Genomic DNA, 18671 nt, shown 5'->3' with positions numbered 1-18671 from the left:
TGATTTACCATTACGATCGGTGGGATTAATGGTTAAGCGGGCCGGATTAATAATCGAAAGGGTTCTTCGGTTAAAAAAATTTAGAGTTGAGGTTAAGCGAAACTCGTTTTAATACAGAAGCAGCCGTGTGGGCTGCCAGGCCGTTGGCGTGGCCACTGACAGGGCCTGCAGGGCCACCACAGTGCAGCCCCAAGAGGCCAGGCCATTCCTGGGCCTGGAGCCTGCTCAAGGCTTTCTAAGCATGGGGGATGATGTGTCCCAAGGCCACACAGAGGGTTCCTTTGAGGTTTGTGGAAGAAAAACACACAATATTATTGAAGCCAACGCTGCCGTGGTGGGTGCTGGAAGTGTGGCCTGTCAAGGCTCAGTCCTTGAGGCCGAACAATGCATCTTGGCGTCTTTAGGCTTGCAAATAGAGGAATATTGACGGTGTCCCTTGAGAAGGAGTTTGAGAAGACACACCGCGGGCACAGATTGCAGCGACTTTGGCTCCCACGTTGCCCCATCCCGGCTTGTGCCCCCCAAACACCCATCTGCTACTTCAGAGCAACTGGCAATATCAGGCGCGACACAACCCTCTCTCGTTAATTCAACTATTTCGTGAGGAAGGTGCCCACCCCCAGAATAATCATGGCCGGTGGCTGCAGAGGTGCGCCAGGGAGATCCGGGCCAAGCAGTTTTAGGTGTTCCACATGAGCGCGTGTGTCTTGTGAAATATTTTAATGCTGATTTTTTAGTATAGTGGCTGGGCTTTCTGTTCTGTTACTGTAATCATCAGAAATAAACATCAAACATTGCAAAATGCAGGAAATTACACTTGGCATCTCATAATTGGCTCTGGTACATTCCTGTTAATGTTTAGTCTTCACTTTTGCAGGGATGCTACAGGCCTGCTGAAAACCATAACAAAACAAAACATGCCAACCCGGCCCTGAGAGGTGCAGTGCTGACGTTTGAGTTACCTAGATGTGATACCTGGTTAAAACACCTGAATCCCCAGCTCTGCCCTAGATGCTGTAGCCAAGGGGTCACACACAAATATTTTGCTATTCTTGCTTCTCTGGTTTGCATTTTATTTGCGTTGATCCTCTCTCCAAGCTGTTCTCAGCAGAGGGCAGCCTTGTCAAATCCATACGCATACCAGCAGACCCGTTGTATTTTATATTTTCCTTGCTGCTTTTCTGTGATCCTCATGAATGATTTCCTGTGGAAAGAGAGGAATTATCCACCCTAAACACCTGCAACATGTGGGGCTGGCTGCTAACAGCGATATGGCCATTCCCCAAGCAGGTTCAGGTTTGTGAGGGGAATTGTTACTATGAGAAAATAAAGCAATCACCCTAGCAATTTCAGTTTGAATTTTAGATGGTTTTTTTTTTGAAAAAAAAAAAAACAAAAACCCAAAACCAAAACAAACAACCAAAAAAACAACACCAAAAAAACCCCAAACCAAACCCCACAAAAACCGGAAAGCCATTTTCAAAGACCTTCTAGTCCTTCATGTAGATAATATCTGCTTTTTCTACAAATGGAGAGGTTTTATAGTCGCATACAAGAGTGAGCTGCCGTGCTTGTATTGATAGTCACACATCCACGTGAGCTGTGCTTTTCAATGCTCAGCATCCTCTTAAAGCTTCCAGGCAGAAGTCTCTGTTTCTTTCCTGGATCACATGGCTGCGGATAGTTATTTTATGGTGTAGTAACATTTCTCATTAGCATTTTCACATTAAATCCCCATTTTGCAGCATTTTTCAGACATCAGGACAAGCTTTTCTACATTTTTCAGGCTTAGCTGTAGAACAGTTGAACTGTTCTGCATATTTGTTTTTAATGCATAGTAAAAATACAGGGCAGATGCTTACTAGGCCTAAATTGTCCTTTGAAATCAACGGATTTACAACAAATTACACCAGATCAGAATCAAAATATTTAACTGAAGTACAATGAAGCCAAATAAAGGGAATATCCTTCGTGAAATATTCAGCAGCAATTCTCTTAGTCAAATCATGCACTGCTTATCTTGGCAAAAAAACTTCTGAGATTCTCAGTAAAAGCAGCTTTCTTTCATCTTTATCAAGATCTGTTTTCATTTAACCTTATTCACAGAAATGATTTCTTAATCTGTTTTAAAAACATACTGTCCTGGCACGATAAAACTAACAAACAGGACCAGACTGAACAGTGAACCACGTCACCAGTGTTGCAGTGAAGGGTCTTGGTACCAGCTTTTCCTGACACAAGAAGTTACTAATAGATGCTCACATTGACAAATGGCAATGTACTGAGAACTTCTGAAAAAGCATAAAGGAAGAAATGGGAGGAGAGGCACACCAGGCTGTTGATTTTAATTAATGCCTGTAATTTTGAGGGGTAATGCTGCCAGAATTACAAAAGAGATCATGCATAGAATGTGACTGGTGCGTCCAGTGGTGCAGAACAGTCTTTCAAGACAGACAGCAGTCATAAGACTCCTATCACAAGTGAATGAAAGAAGCTAAATCAGCTAAATCTGGCTTTCTTGACCTTGAACCAAACAACCCGCTTCACAGTCCCGGGTTGGCAGCCTCCCGTTTCCTAACCAACATCCATGGTCATGTCTGAGGGAAGCTCTTCTACTGGATGCCAAAACATGAGCACAGACAGGTTTTGCAATTTTTCCATTGCATTTGACAACATTACATTTGGGGAAACAAAACAGAGCCTTCTCATAAGCAGAAGTTTTAACTTTGCCTTCATAGCTTTTGATGAATTTTGATTTGATTTTTTGTGTAACATTGCACACTGTGATGCTCCAAGCAACAGCTTAAGCCAAAATACAGTATTGCAATCTTAACTCGCAAAACCTTTTGTCTCACCCACAGTGAAAGAAAACAGTGTCCCTGCCTCGCCTCCGATTTCACGCCAAGAGAAACTCCTGCCTGGCCGAGCCCCTCCTCGGCTCTCATCCCTCGCCCTCCTGCGCTGGCGCTCTGCATGGAGCGAGGTGAGTTTGCCAAGACCCGTCTTGTTCCCCGAGCCTGTGGCACAGGCTGGCTGTCGGGCGGGCGAGCTCCCCATCCTCTTGTGCCGGGTCTGCTCCCTGCCAAGCCATGCCTACCCAAGCTGGGAGCGCCCCAAACTGGGCCCGAGCGGCTCCTCCCCCGACGCAGGCGAGGTTACACCTCTCTCCCCTACGCCTGTCAGCAAACAGCTGGACTTCTCTGGTTACATGTGTGCAACCATTTAAAAAAAACATCCAGCCTGGCTTACTCAGCAGATTATAAAAGAGTGATTTACAAAATGCGGCTTTCTTCCAGATCAGCCCGTGCCGTTGTATTTATGTGACTGAAGGTCTCAGCTGATCCCTACTTTTCTTGTGCAGCCAAGAGGTTTGCAGCAGCAGCAACAGCCACGGCCAGTACAATACTGTAAGTCACTGGGAACATTTTTTTCTCTCAGTTTGGAAGGGGTTGGCGTTTGGTGTATCAGATCCATAACACTTACCATGTTTTTCTAGCATAGAAAATGAAGAATCTCTCCTGCTGGGGCTGTGACTGCACTGCCCTGCAAGATGCAGCAGCAGCAGCAGCAGCAGCAGCGGCGTGGTGCTTGTTTTATAACAGCTGCGTGAATGAATGATGCAATCATGCAGGGGGGGAGCACCATCATTTTGTCAGGACAGGCAAGAGGGGATTGGAGAGTTGGGAGGTGTATGTCAACATCCATCAGGTTCCTTTGACCACTTTGCAACTACTTTTTAAAAGGTGCTTAAATAAATTCACTGTTAGGCACTGCTGTTCAGGTATTAGTGTAGAGCTGCATACAACTCATCTCTCGACTTGCCTACAGGTTTGTGTTACTACCTTTAAAACCTGAACAGAAACCCCGGAAATGTGAAGCAAGCTTAGTGAGGTTAAGGACTGGATCTTTCTATTCTCACATTGAAACCCATAGAAACTCACAATTATGTATGGATGGGTTGAACTTTTAGAGAGTAGTACTTGCAGGGATATAAACAACGGTCACAATTTGCTTAAATATAACTAATCTGCTTAAATGTATCCCCTTTCCTGTAAAGCTTTCAAAACATATTGCTAATATGGAGAATTAAACCTTAGCATAGAAAAGCTGTATCGCTATATTATTCCCATTTTACAGACAGAGGGCTAGAAACAATGAGGATTAAGTGGTTTCTTTAAACTAATACCATGGAAACACTCCAGTGAACAGTCTTACAAAAGCAGGACCAGTCCTGTAGTGGGAACAGGTCCTGAGAAAAGTTTTCAGAACTATTTTCTCCAAATCCCTTACTATAAGCAATAGTTTCCCTTCAGTAAAACGGAAACAGTTTAATATGGTTGCATTTCTGTTAATTTCACTGCATTGAACATGCAGTGTTACTCTGCTGTGGAAATGTATCTCAGAGTATCCTGGTAAAGTGCTCACTCTCACCTTGTTAATTGGGAAGTGAATCAGAAACAGCAGAGACTGCTTGCAAACTGCAGGATATTCTTGAGTCATCCGTTTCAAAAGATATTTTGGGTGATATTTCATTAAGATTCACTTAATCTTTGTTTTTTCACAGCAATAAATGTGAACATAATGCAAAGTAGCAGCATGGCAGCACTTCTGTAAGCTGGAATATGATAACAAGTGAAGTCTAGTCACAGTGAGGATTTTGAGATCTCATCGAGATCTCATCAAGAGCTTGTCAAAATTTACCAGTCCCAGAACACCTGAAGTTTTGAGTCCCATTTATTTGTTCCTTTTGCATTATATGTAGCAGATACTGTGGATGTTTCAGTTTTTCAGTGTGGCAAGTGCCCTTCTTTGAAGGGTCAGCAAACAGAAAAGATTTCAGTTGTTTTCCTTTGACATGTGGTTTTACATAATTCCTGTGCTTGCTTCTCTGACTCCACCCTCTCTGTTACAAAACACAATTATTTCTTGTGGAAATGCCATTTTTTTTTTCCAAACAGGCTAATGAAGTACTTCATAGGCTGGAGACAAGGAGATCTCATGGGAATTCCACTTTTCCTTTGATTTCTTTTTTCTCCATCTTTATCTCAAGTTCCACTCTACCTCTCTCCCTCTGTCACTTTATTCTTATGTCTTCTCTAGTCACTTCTTTGCCCATTGTTTCTTCTCTTCCCCATTTTCTTCTTTTCAACTTTTTTTCCCCAATGTTTTACTATCAGACCTGTTGAATGCTTGCCGCTTGGATGCTTTTCCAATATGCGAATAATAGGATAGGAACAGATTACCTATCTGAAATATAATGGCAGAAATATCAGAGATTTTCTACCCATATTTTTCATATGGAGACAGAACTCATTATCTATGGGAATTTCTTTTTTCTTACTATCTCATTAAAACATTGATGCCTTTAAGCAATCAGATGCCCTGTATTTCAGAGTAATTAATCTCTGCCAACTCTAAAGGCCTATACCACTCTGGAATAAAAAAACGCTGTTCTCTTACTACAGCTGTTAAGAGATTTGTCCATAGAAAGGTTTTACACAGCTTCAGTTCTTTTTGCTTATGTTTCCAAGCGACACCTACTGTGTCTGTCCTTATTTCCTATGTGCACTTGCTCGGAGGTGAATTCTAGGCAACTTCCTGGTGGATGACACACCAGGATCGCCCAGTGAAAATGTTAAAAACAAGGGAGCAGAACCTCTCCTGCTTCTATTTTCCCCCACTCCTGTTGCCCATTGCTCAATCACTAATAACTTTGCCTTATGCTCTCATCTACCCTTAGGGCTGGGAAAAAAGTTTCACCAGTTACTGAAACTGGCATGTTACCACTTGGAATGGCATTTGCCAGCCTCTGGAGCTGATGGTGACCCCTGCAGCTCTGCCAACAAGGGCAGAAGAACCTTATTTCACTCCAAGTGAACCATCTTTAACTCCTAAAATTTATTTTTCTGTCCCTGCAATAGCTGAAGCTTCCTTCGTAGGCTCTCCTCTTTGCTCCTGTATGAGCTTCCCTACTTTACAGTTCATCGCAAGTTCTCCAATGTGTGTGAGGACACATTAGCCAAAACCAGGCCTGTGTTTTCCAGGACTCAGTGCCCAGCTATAGCAGAAAGTGGAAAGATTTTAGCAGGTCACAGGCCGAGGGAGATCAGGAACTACTGATGGTTTATGCATTTCAAAATGCAATTCTTCCCTTCCAACTTGTTATTTTTAGGCACTATAAACCACAGCTTTTGAAACTTTTTTGAAAGAGTTATTGTATGGAACAAAGAGAGGACAGGGTTAATTCCAACCATGGCTCTGCAACTGGTAATTCTTCCTCTAACTTGTCTATCTGTGCATTAAAGTGCAAAGTCCACTTCAGTGGTGGTCTTGTCATTGTAAAGAGCATCCAGAAGGGAAAGGAGTATGGGAAATGTGGATACCAGAGAGAAGGAAAAATTAATGTCTCTTTCTTCCTGCTCCCAATGTTTCTAGTGATACCATTTTTCTCAGAGAGATTAAAATTTTGTACCCAGAAACACATTTCAGGTTTTCCCCAAGAAATCACATCACAGCATGGTGTCCCCACACAGTGCCATTGCATCATAATGTGGTAATGTTGCAGTGCAGCCTCAGGTTAGCATGAGGCAATGTGATGGCTTTGCATAATAAGGAATCGGCGTTGGAACACCGTGACGCAAATGTCACGCCACAGTGATGCAACAAGTTTGTCCAGTAGAGCAAATCTTTAAAATTGGCACCAAACCCATGGCTGAATTTTCAGTTGACTATAATTTCCAGTACGCTGGAAAAAAATAACATCCTGCCATTTAAAAAATGTTAGTGGTTTGGTTTTGTTTTTTTTTTTTTTTTAATTCCACAGCACAAATATATCTGGAAAATGGCTGTCAAGGCATGCCCTAAGTCAAAGCCCTCCTGCTCAAAAAATCAAAATCTTCCCCTGAAAATCCAAACACAGTACTGTGGAGCCAATGTCAAGTCAAGGCTAAAGCAAAGTAAACTTGGAATTCACGTGTCACCTGTCCACCCACTGCCAAGTCTTAGCTCAGAACCAGTCTGTGTCAGAGGGGAGTTTTTATGTCCATGGGCGCTTAAGAGAGATGGGTTTCTCTTATGTGCCGTGCTGATGGCTTATGACTATTTCTTGTATGTACAGTGCTGGCTTTATAGAAAAATATAAAAAAAACAAGTGCTGTCAGCAGCAAGTAATTCTTCAGTGATGCTTCTAAGGTCAGACCAGTGTTTTACAGTATGTCCATGCATGGAACAGCTCTGATGCACCAAGAGCAGAGACCTGTCAAACTATGGTTCAGTCCTTGTTTCCGCCCTTCCCAGAGACAAAGTTTGTAAAAGCCCTTTTCTGGAATATCTCCACTTTACTGCATGCCCACTCACCTTTGCTTTCTGGCACACTGGGGAGGCTGAGCCCAGGCTCTGTCCTGCCTTCCCACACCTAAACCGAATGCACAGGAGGGAAGTATGGGCTGAGTGATACTTGCTCTCCCATTCTCACTCACACCTGCCATGCAGATGAGCACTGAGGAAGCTACTGTGTCACCTTCTCAGCCTTGGGCCAAAGCCATGAACCCACTTTGGTTACTATAGTAGTGTACTCACACCAAAAAACTCAAGAATAGCTCGAACGACCCTCTCAAACAGTACTGTTTCGTGGCTGCCTTTGGATAGCTTTGCCTTTAACGTGACTTGCTCTGTCTGTTTCTTGCTATTTCAGATCTACCTGTTTGTTAAACAGAGATTCTCTCTTACAAATATGGCTCTTAGCTGTTCACAACAGGTTTCACCGCTTAGCTTTGGTGGCTTTACCTTTCAATGAAGGACAGGATTATTCTCTTCTATACGAAGAGATGAGATCTCTTCACATGAACAGATGAGTGTGTGTTCTATACTTTTTTTTTTTTCAGTGATTATCGTAATTTTTCGTAAAGCCTTTTGTATCCCAATATTCATCATATGGTTATTAGTTGTGGGAACAAAACCAAAGGTTCCTGTTTCTGCTCTGACCGCTAAATATTTAGCTGTGATCTCTCAGTGAGCGCACAGAAGTCACCTCAGGAAACAGGACTGGTGTTTACCATGTGTGATCCCTGGATGACTCCTGTCTGGCAGTGAGCTATGTTGGTACCGATCAGCTCCTGTACTTTTCCATAGCAATGTACATAGTGATCATCTCCTCCATCATCACTGGATGTCTTTTGTATCTGGGGGTGCAAAGTTTGTCCAAAAAGGGCAAAAATCCTGAAGGGCTGGGTGTCTTTTACTATTGCCTGGAGCAATTAATTTGACACAGTAGAGTGGGTCTGATGAGAAATCGAGATCCATTTGAGCGGTGAGGGCAAGATGAGACAGAGAATTGCAAGTCCCACACAGCAGTTGGCAGTCTGATGGTTCAGCAAATGCCAAGTATCACAACCTTGAACCCCATGTGAACATCAATGGGCCGAGCCTGCAGAGAGCAAATCAGCAACTGACCAAAGCTCCACGGCCCACCTGTAACGTAAATTGAACATCATAGGCAGCAACAGCAGAGAGCAAATCAGCAACCGAGCCAGACCTCCACCACCACTCACATCTTTCATAAAAGCTGGCTACCAGGCTGTGCTCGTCCCTTCTCGCAAGAACCAGATCGCTTGCACCAATGGCTCAAGACGGAGTGCAGTACTGTCACTCAGAGAAAGACTTTATCTTATCCCCTCACAGTAAGAAGGTTCCTAAAAGGATGGCGTCCCTCCTGGAGATGAAAGAAATCTTCCGCAATGCTGATGCAGTATGCTTTGATGTGGACAGTACAGTCATCAGGGAAGAAGGCATTGATGAGCTTGCGAAATTCTGTGGAGTCGGAGATGCCGTTGCAGAAATGTATGTATATTTGCTGTTTACTTCATAGGAATAGTAGTAAAAAATAAGCATGGATAAGGTTAATCTGTGACTATGAATTTACAATCCAACTGTGTCATAGGAGATTATTACAGTTTTAAAAGGATTTGGAGAATAATAAGTGGAATTAATGCATAATGCAGTAACTTCTTTTGGAATTGTGAAGCCACTCAACAAAACTATACCGACATAAATTCTCTAATGTAAATCTTTTTGCAAGACCAAGATCAGCCTTCATCATTAAACTTGGCTAAGCACTAGCAAACCTTATTATGGGATGGAGGAGAGGGGACAACTCTCTCAACACTTCTCTGAGGCTGATGTTGTTTCCGTGGATGCTCATAGCAGAATTTCTGTTACTTTCAGAGAATGGCAACTGAGCTGTAGTTTAGGAATACTGGTGCCTGTGGCTCAGATGCACTCACAGAGGGAATGAAGCAGTTTTCCTTTGCCTCACTGGTTCTCACAAGAGCTCTGATCAGTGGAGATCTACCAGAGGTTGCTACCAGTCTTTTCAGTGTACCAATCTTCTCCGTTACCATACAGATATATGGTATAACCTAGATTCTATAGTCTCTTACCTTGTTCCTTGTTATTCTTCTTTAACTAACTGTTCTCAGGAGAAGCCTCAACTTGTTAAAGTGTCACTGATTTGCTTTCTTTGGATCACAATTTAGGACCCGCAGAGCTATGGGTGGCACTGTGACATTCAAAGCTGCTTTAACGGCACGACTAGGTCTCATACGTCCCTCCTACGAGCAAGTGCAGAAATTAATATCTGACAACCCACCTCAGCTAACACCAGGAATAAGGTAAGAAGAATTTCAAATGATCTAACAAAAAAGTCTTCCAAAAGCACATGGTGTAAATCAACAAAATTCTGTGACCTTAGTGAGGCTGCAAGACCATATAGCTGGTTTAGATTGCCTTCCTACTCCATTTCCATGTTGTTTGTGTACAAAGCTTGTATCAGGAGTTTATAACAGCCTTAGTCCATGTCAAGTGGCTAACCATCCATGTAAAAAGAAAACAGTCTTAGGTATTAACTGGCGTTTTGGCTGGTGAGCTCAAATTCTGGCTTGAGGATTAAACAGACATGGAAAATAATCTGTTCAATCACATCTGTTTTTTGATGGATAATAGAACTGGGAGAAGATTCAATACCCAGTATGAACTACTGGCTTGGTCTGTTCTGCAATTATATTACCTCTCTCTTACAGTTCTGTGTGCAGTCACACCCGTGGACTCAGCTTGGAGCCACCCATTCTGTACTGAAGTCCCTAAAAAAGTATTAAAAAATCATTAAGGGAAAAGACATACACATCTCTGTATTAATTCATCTTTGGCTTTAGAATAAACATTAACTATTTAAACTGACAAGTTTTAGGGTTTTTTTTCCCTATTCAAATTGTTTCAAACAATTGAAAATAATTTCTTTACTACAAAATCTGGCCATAGCTCCAAGACTAAAATATTTTTAGCACATACAGTAGCTTTAGATGATACTGTGCTTCTATTTACTCCTTGAAATGAAGCACATGCTCGGCTTTTTCTGAGAAGGCATAGCTCGATGTAACTACAAAGAGAACATTGTTTCCTTGTTTAGAATCACATGATTTTCCTTTTCATTCCTTCCCTTTATTCCTCCTTTTCTGTGTAGCCTGCTTTAAGTTTCCACTTTGCCTTTTAGTATTTAGCATTTCTGCTGTTACTGCTACCACTTCTAATGCTCGGCATTGCTGCATGCTGATCTTCCTGCTTCCAGAGCCAAATCCAGTCAAACTTTTAACTGCCTTCAAGCCCCGTTGACATCAACTGTGTCCAAAACCAACTAATTTTCTTGATTCCCTTTCTGTAGCTGGTGCCCTCTTCTAAAGATGGCATTGATGTCCAGCATCTGGGGAACCAACTTAGACTTAGAAAATGTTTTTGCACTTTGCACACTTTTCAGCCCACTTTTGCATTTTGGTGTAGTGACTTTCTTTCCCCCACATTCCCTACTTTTTTCTGCATTATAGATTCATTTATTGCTGTTGTTTTACTTCAGAGTAAAATCTGAACTGGATCTGCTCACATTTGTTCAAGGGAACTAATCTGAATAGTATGAAAGTGTAAAGAAAACATTTCTAGGGAGTGCTTCTTTCTGAGCAACTACATACCTGTTTGTCTCTAGATGTGATGGTTTTGTTCAGCACTTTTCAAGCAAGGTGTTTGCACAAACTTGCAAGGGAAAGAATGAAAAGCTTTGGGCAGCAGCGATGGATGGAGCTGGGAAGCAGCGCACATCCTAACTAAACTGGAATAACACAAAGTACGGGCAGGATTGTTTAGGAAAGATGTATTTTAACTTTCTTGTTACCCCTAGATGCTGCCAGGCACTCACACTTGATCACTGCTTTTTCTTCTCAGGGAGCTGGTGAGCAGGCTTCATCAACGAGGGGTCCAGGTCTTCTTGGTCTCTGGGGGGTTTCAGAGCATCGTAGAGCACGTGGCCTTGCAGCTGAACATCCCAACAGCAAACGTCTTTGCCAACAGGCTGAAGTTTTACTTTAACGGTGAGATTCCCTTAAAGTCTCTTTTCTCTGCTAATTAATGCCACTTTTTTGGTTCCAACTGTCAGCTATTGGGCTACAGATACTGTCCAGCCTACCTGACCTTGTTACCAATCCAGCTAGCTCCAAGTAGGAAAATTGCAAGACCTTACCAAAAACATGAGTTCAGGTAATTTTCCAGATATATGAAATAGAGCTGTAGTTACTTTTTAATTGCAAGCTGTGCCAAAGGTAAAACACGTTACAGTTGCTGACAGCACAATTTCATTTTCTCTTGCTCCTTCAAGTTAAAAGAGGTTATTACACTTACCTACTTTCAGAGGCAAACTTCACTTTCAGAGACTTTGAGGCATGTATGGAGACCGATGTGCTTTGGCAGAGCTGCTCTGGACTTTAAGCTAGTGTAATCAAGCAGAACTGTAGTTAGTGAGGTTGTTTTTTTACTCAGTGTTTCATACACTGTCTATACATCATGCTGGATGCTGCTTTTGAGATGTTTACACCAGAATGACTGGACCAGAGTGACTGGAAATGGATTTGTAACACTACATAGAGTCATAGCACTTCAGCTCTTTGAAAATGTCCCCACTGAAACTTGGGTAAAATCCTAGTTTTCACACTTAGCTTTTAATTACGTTTTTGGGATGCTGATATTGTGAGGCTCACAGGACTGCACATAATTAGGTGTTTTCTGAAGTAAAGACCATAGGCATGTATCTTTCTTTATTTACAAGAAAATATGCTATGTGTCTAACTTGTCCTTTCACTGTGTTGTAGGGGAATATGCAGGATTTGATGAAACACAACCAACAGCTGAATCGGGGGGGAAAGGAAAGGTTATTACTCATCTGAAGGAACAGTTCCACTTCAAGAAAGTAGTTATGATTGGTGATGGAGCTACAGACATGGAAGCCTGTCCCCCTGCTGTAAGTATTAAAGAACTGAAATTCTAAATACTTCTTGAGCAAATCCTTTGGGAGGAGAAAAAAAAAAAAAAAAGTGTGGTTTGAGTTCTTTATAGGACTTCAGGGAAGATGTTTAGCACTTCCCACAGCCTGAGAGAGATCTGTGTAGGTAGTTTTCCTCTAGAAAATCATGCAATGGTTGATTTCTTCCAGTTCACACGATCTCAGTAAGAGTGTCACCCTCTAGGCCAGGGTGCTGGCTGGGTCCAGCAGGGCTGTTTAACAGTCCAGCAACCTGTCTCAAATCAAGCTGCTATCATCACGTCTGCCTTTCCCCTCTGTGTCCCCACGGTAAGTGCTTGCTTCTGTGCAGAGGTCTTACTCTACCAAGATCCTGTTCTGAACACTGATTAGTGGTGCTTACCATGAAGGTCTGGCACAGATCTGGTGCACGTTTACCTGATACTGGCCTGCTCAGAGGGTTCATCTCACTGTATGGTGTTGATACCTTTCAAGATAGCAGCCGTGGCAGAATGAAATAATAAAAAAATGAATATAAAGACAGCTTCGATAAATGGTCATTTAACAGAGGAGAGATCTTAATACCATCTCTCGTTTAGTGCCTTTCCCTACATAAAAGGCACCGCAATACCCATTCTTTGCCAATGCTGAGAGACAGATATCCCAGTGTGTGGAAATGCACAGAACAACCTCTGAGCTACTGCTGATGTGCGTTAGGACAGTTGGTCCCTTACTGTTAAATACGCGCACGACCAAAGCAGCCTAGTATTTGCTCAATGCTTTCTACTGAAAGCCAAAAAAGCAGCAGTGGAAATTTTAAACACTGCACTTTCACTGCAGATGGTTTTCTGAGATGCAGAAATGATGACTGTTCCTGGTTAATGATTAAAGACATGGTTAATGTTTACTTTTGGTATCTATCAAATGAGGTAAACAGAGTGAAGATAAGCAGTATAGGAATAATTGTGAGATGCTGCATGCACATTGGAATGTTAACTCATTCTTGCATATGAAGGCTTTATGTTGCATCACACTTACATCAGATTTTCAGTAAAATCTCAGATCTGAACAATCTTGAAGTTACGAGACACCAAAACACAACTTTCCTATTGGAAAAAGACTCTAATAACCAACGTGATGCAAACTTAAATGTTATTGAAGTTCTTGTTAACAAATTTGAAAAATGAGCATGCAAAGTAAAATAGAGGACGAGGCATGGAGGAATATTGTCATTTTAAAATCCAATCTTAAAACCTAACTTAATTGCTGAGAAGTTCTATTCCTTACATGGGACCACAATAATATATGTACCCATTCCTTCTGTTTTGCCAGGACTGCTTCATTGGATTTGGAGGGAATGTCATCAGAAAGCAAGTAAAGGAGAAGGCTAAATGGTACATTACTCACTTTGATGAACTGCTAAAGGAACTGGAAGAACGATAAATTATACAGTAAAATAATATATTTAACAACTATAAATCCGTTATACAATGCAATTAAACGTATATTTGTTTGCAAAAGTTGTGTTCTGGATTTTTTAATGATTCTGGGTGTTGGGTACCGTCATCTCTGGCCTGAAACTTGTGTTGCACATGGCACCATTCTACTCAAATATTTTGTAATGAAAATGATAAGATTTTTTAAACATCTTTTCCAAGGTGGAAGAAGTCAGTTGATTATTCACTCAGAAGTGAAGACCAAAGGTAGGAAATTATCAGTAAGTTAAAAATACCTTAATGTGTTTGCCCCTGGTCGATATTGCATATCTATTGTTTCAGAATCATCAAAGCTAGTATCTCTACTTATTTTGGGTGGCGATAGAAGAAGGGGGCCACAAACAAGAAGTTTGTCTAATCAATAATAATACTGATAAATAACAATAATATAGTCTAAAAGGTAAACAGTATGGCAAGTACTTTCCTTTCCAAAGAATCCCAGAACTAGGTTAAACAGTGAACAGATATGTAGAAAACATAAGTATCTCTGATTTCATTAAAATATGGCTACAGGAGAACCTGAGATGTCATCTGTTACTCAAAATCACTGTTACTCAGCCTGTAGTCTGAAAGCCGTGAGATGCATGCAAAGCTGAGATATACAGTATTCATCAGTGTCCAAGAAGCGTATTTTAAGGCGAGTGATATAGTGGTTCCCATACTTCATTAAAATACTTTAAACTAAACTCCAAAACGGTGGTTTTGTGAAATGGTCACACTGTTTACTTAACTGTTTTATTTATTTAACAATCCACCCCCATCAACATATAACTGGATGGAAACTAATCCATCAACCTTTAAAAAAAGGGTCTACTGATGAAGAAAATACTGTGAATCTTACCTAGTCTCTTCCTCTGCCTCAAGTGTGGATCAACCACCCTTAAACTGTCTGTGCTAAAAATAAGTCTAACCTGTTCTAAGTAAGTGCTTCTCCGAGCTCCAGCTAACGAACTCTAGTTTCTGAAGGATTTGTCTTTTGTGGCTGCTGTCTCACCAAGAGGGTGAGTCTCATCCAAGAGGGTCCTTACACAGAACACACTTGATAAATGCTGCCTTTTTGTCAGCAAGCTCCTGACAACGCTTCTGTCTTTTTAACCAGCTTTGCCAACACATCATGGTACTTTTATTTCTCTGACTTAAAAGAATCTCATCTCTGGTAACGTGAAAAGCTTTACTAATGTCAAAACGTATGTCACATCTTCCGCTTCCTCCCATCCACGTAATCCACAGGAGAAGCATGGGTTGATATGACATGATTTGTCCTGGTAAAAAAAGCTATGCAGGCTCTTATCTTCTGGGTGCTTACAAATAGTGCCAGTATTTTTCTGGAAAGTAAAGATTAGGCTGAGTGTGCTAATTCTCGTTCATCGCACCACGTATTTCGTAGATAGGCAGAGAAAGAAGTGACGTGCCTGCCTTCCAAAACCTTACACTTTCTCCACAAGATAATTACAAGTTTTCACAAATTGCACTAGATTTCCTTAAATAAGATTAAATCAAGGTGCAGTAAGACAGCTCCTGTCCAATTGTTTAAGCATCACCACCAACTGAAACAAGTACTGGTTCTGTCCATTTTGTGACATCATCAGCAAGGATATAGGGGCAAAAGACATTAGCAAAGCCCCAGAGAGTGATGAATGACAGCTCTCAGTGATGCCATCTAACATTTGGCAAAAAAAAAAAAGAGGCAATAATTGCTTGAAGTTACAACAGCATTTAAACACAAGTAGAATGGTTAAAAGAAAACAAATCCAAACCCAAAGCTCTGATGGCTTTTTAGAGAAAGGCAGACATATAAACAGCTATACTGAATATCTGCGTACAGAGTTTAAACACCTTCACAAAAGCCAAGGCAGATAATAGCTGGCAGGCTGCTCACCAGAACTCTTCTGGGGGTATTAAACATGATCTCTTTTAAATTCTTCTGAGAAAAAGCTCAGCCAGCTCCAAGGGCAGCTCATGTACAATCATGCTTTTGTTTAGGCAAGACTGCATGAGTAGAACAAGTATAAACTCTTTCTGCCCTCATTCAATGTGTTCCTCTGCAATTCTACAGTTATGAAGCAAGAGAAGTTTCCCTTTGCTGCAGTTTTCTATTGAATTAAAAGGCCACTAAAAAAAAAAATAAATCTAACACTCAGCTAATCAGCTATAGCTACAAGCCCTGATCCTACAAACACTGTGACATGCTTCACTTCAAGGATATGTAATTTCACTAATGCCACAGTCAGAAGAGCGTGCTGGAGGCTCTGTGCCACAGAGATGTTAACATTCACAACACTATCTTCTGCCAGTCTGAGTGCTATGGAAACATGGCGTTGGGCCAACGATTTCGCAAGAGCTCTTTAGGTCTGACTGGTTTGAAAAAAAATACCGCTCCCCTTCCACTGGGCAAATATCAAGCCTGACCTCTAGTCCAGGAGGTACCAAAAGGATTACTCAGTGTAGTGAGTGGCTAAGCTCTTTTGTCTGTAAAATACTGCAGAACAAAATAGGAGAGGGAAGTGTTGAATGTTACAATCAAGCTACCGATTTACCTGACCATATCCCATCACAGTAGAGCAAAGTCTGGAGAGTAGCACGCGTCAGGCAAGTCACAGCTGGTCTTCAGGTGTCCCGACGAATAACACCTTATTTTAATGGGATTATTCAGTGATGCAGAACTGCTTTAAGGTATGCATTCAATTTGCACGAGGGGGCTTGTTAGAAGAACAGTTTGCAGTCTTTTCTAGGAAGACTAGAGGACAACTAAACTTGAGTTTTAACTGTGTCTTCGTTACAGCGGAACAGGAATTGATAATTACCAGAGACCCTTCCAGGCATTGTTCCCCATTCTCCAACCACTGCAAAGTGACTTCAGTTCTGAACTCTAAGAATTCTGCTCTAAGAAACGCCGAAGTATTGCTAGTCAAAGGAAGAAGGCAGGCTTGGCCATGATATTAAGAGGGAAAATCACAACAATGTTCTCAACAGGGGAAAACCAACTTCAGAAAGGGCTCAGGCACAGGGAAGTGAGCAAAGATAGGCATTACTTATCTACTGTGTTATATGGTCAGTGAGTTCACATAGTTATCTGCAATTAAAATAACAGGAACTAATCTCTCTCTGATGACAGACAGAGCACGAGTTTGAAGCTCAGAACGACAGGAGGTACATTCATTATACATTACACCACCGCTAGTGGGAATCCAGATCTTAGGTAGCACATAAAGACTGAAGAGACTTGTACCATACGGTGTCACCCCGCAGAACATCCAGCTATTCCTTCCATTTCTTATGCATGCAAAACTTCACGGTCCTTAAGTAACAAGAGCTCTGCCTGACTGAATTTAATTCCTAGTGCTCCGGGGTGAAGGTAAGAAACAGATTGTATCAGAACCCCCAAAATCCTGTAACTCCAAAAATGTTTTTTGCCTTTTGTCTCTGGCTGAGATTGTTGGTTATGAGGGGTAAGATACCAGCACAATTCTCTAGGAACAAGAAATATGGGAGGATACTGGGAAAAATAACAAGGACTGGAAGCTGATATTGCCAGCCTTTTTTTCCTTTTGCAGCTTAACAGGAGTCCAAAAAGTCTGGAAAAATGACAGCCCGAAATGACAGTACGGCTCGTGACTGATTTACAAGAAGGAACAGCTGAAATGATGTACTTGGCCCACTGAGTAAGCCAAGCTGAGAACTTTAAGCTAATATAGTACAGAATTTTACTCAGTAAAATACCATAATCAGTTGACAACAGGAGGAAAATAAGAAGACAGGCAAGAATCAGATCAAATATTGACTTTGTTCAAGATGAAAAATCAAGCAAAGGCAAGAGCGCGGTGTATTTCACGTGGGAAGAAATGAAGAAATCAGACCTGAAATATTAAGCATAATTTGTGGAGAAAAATCAGAAGGAAAAGTATTTTGTATTTATCACCACAGCACTTATGACCTCAAGAACACTTAGCACAATGGGATGTAATGGAGATATTGTAAATTCATTTTGGAGGAGGAGTGCAGAATATTGGGAAATGCTGTCCCTGACACAAAGAAGTGATATTGGCTAAGGAAGCTGAAATATTCCATGCAATTATTCAAATTTTCCGTAATAAACACTGCAAGATGAGAGAAAACACAGGTGGTGCAATACATATACGGTGCCAGCAAAATGTGAAAATTAAAAGGATTTTATTGACTGGTATGTTCTTCCTGAAAACTCATTGAAATGTACAAACTGGACATTCAGTAACTGATTTGTACATTCTGTATGTTACACTGAATATTGTAGCCACTTTAAAGAAAGAATATTATTTTCACTTACAGGATGTTCACATCATCGCAGACACCAAAAGTGTTGATATATTCTAGTCTAAAAGTGAAACCAAAATAGAACTGGACATAATGGTACACCGCTTTATGCCAATCCTATTGACTCAACATGCGCCAGTTTCACACATCAATTCATAAGTACCTACTGTACAGTTAGTGAAACACCCAACCAAGCATATGTCTGAAGTCATGATTGCTTATTAAATTAAACCCCTTTTCCTAGACTTCCAAGTTATTTGTAGAGATAAATGTATTTAACTGCGCTGGATTCTCTGCAGAATGTTCAGGCAATCACGTCTTGTCAGTATCTCTTTGAAAAGCGTAGGTCATACCTCACAAAATTAATTTCAGGTGTAGATTATCTACACAAATGTGCGATTCGTTTCAACACGCTTCAGAGTCCTTGCAAAACAGAATGCCCTAGTCTCTGTCCATAAGCCATCACCTGACAAACAGTATTACCCTCAACTAATGACTGCCTATTTGTAAATGAGAGCTACTTACCGATTTCAGGCCTGCTAGAACAGCTA

The 18671-nt window shown here is 41.3% G+C and overlaps 1 protein-coding gene across 3 annotated transcripts; it reads left to right on the top strand.

Moving 5' to 3' along the window:
* Nucleotides 1-2857: 2857 nt before the first annotated feature.
* PSPH (phosphoserine phosphatase) lies at nt 2858-13854 on the top strand. Of its 3 annotated transcripts, XM_009885145.1 has the most exons (7): nt 2858-2964; nt 3297-3407; nt 8680-8838; nt 9534-9668; nt 11266-11411; nt 12186-12334; nt 13667-13854. In XM_009885145.1, the coding sequence occupies exons 3-7, from the start codon at nt 8699-8701 to the stop codon at nt 13775-13777; spliced, it is 681 nt and encodes a 226-aa protein (XP_009883447.1). In that variant the 5' UTR covers nt 2858-2964; nt 3297-3407; nt 8680-8698; the 3' UTR covers nt 13778-13854. The 3 variants fall into 3 exon arrangements, with proteins under 3 accessions (XP_009883447.1, XP_009883446.1, XP_009883445.1); XM_009885144.1 differs by lacking the exon at nt 2858-2964 and having other exon boundaries at nt 3142-3407; XM_009885143.1 differs by lacking the exons at nt 2858-2964; nt 3297-3407 and having other exon boundaries at nt 8514-8838.
* The last annotated feature ends 4817 nt before the right edge of the window (nt 13855-18671 follow it).

Source organism: Charadrius vociferus, unplaced genomic scaffold (assembly GCF_000708025.1).
Source record: "Charadrius vociferus isolate BGI_N301 unplaced genomic scaffold, ASM70802v2 scaffold54, whole genome shotgun sequence".
NCBI classification, from domain to species: Eukaryota; Metazoa; Chordata; class Aves; order Charadriiformes; family Charadriidae; genus Charadrius; species Charadrius vociferus.
The sequence above is the reverse complement of the archived record's forward strand: the minus strand, read 5'-3'. Positions and strand labels throughout refer to the sequence as shown.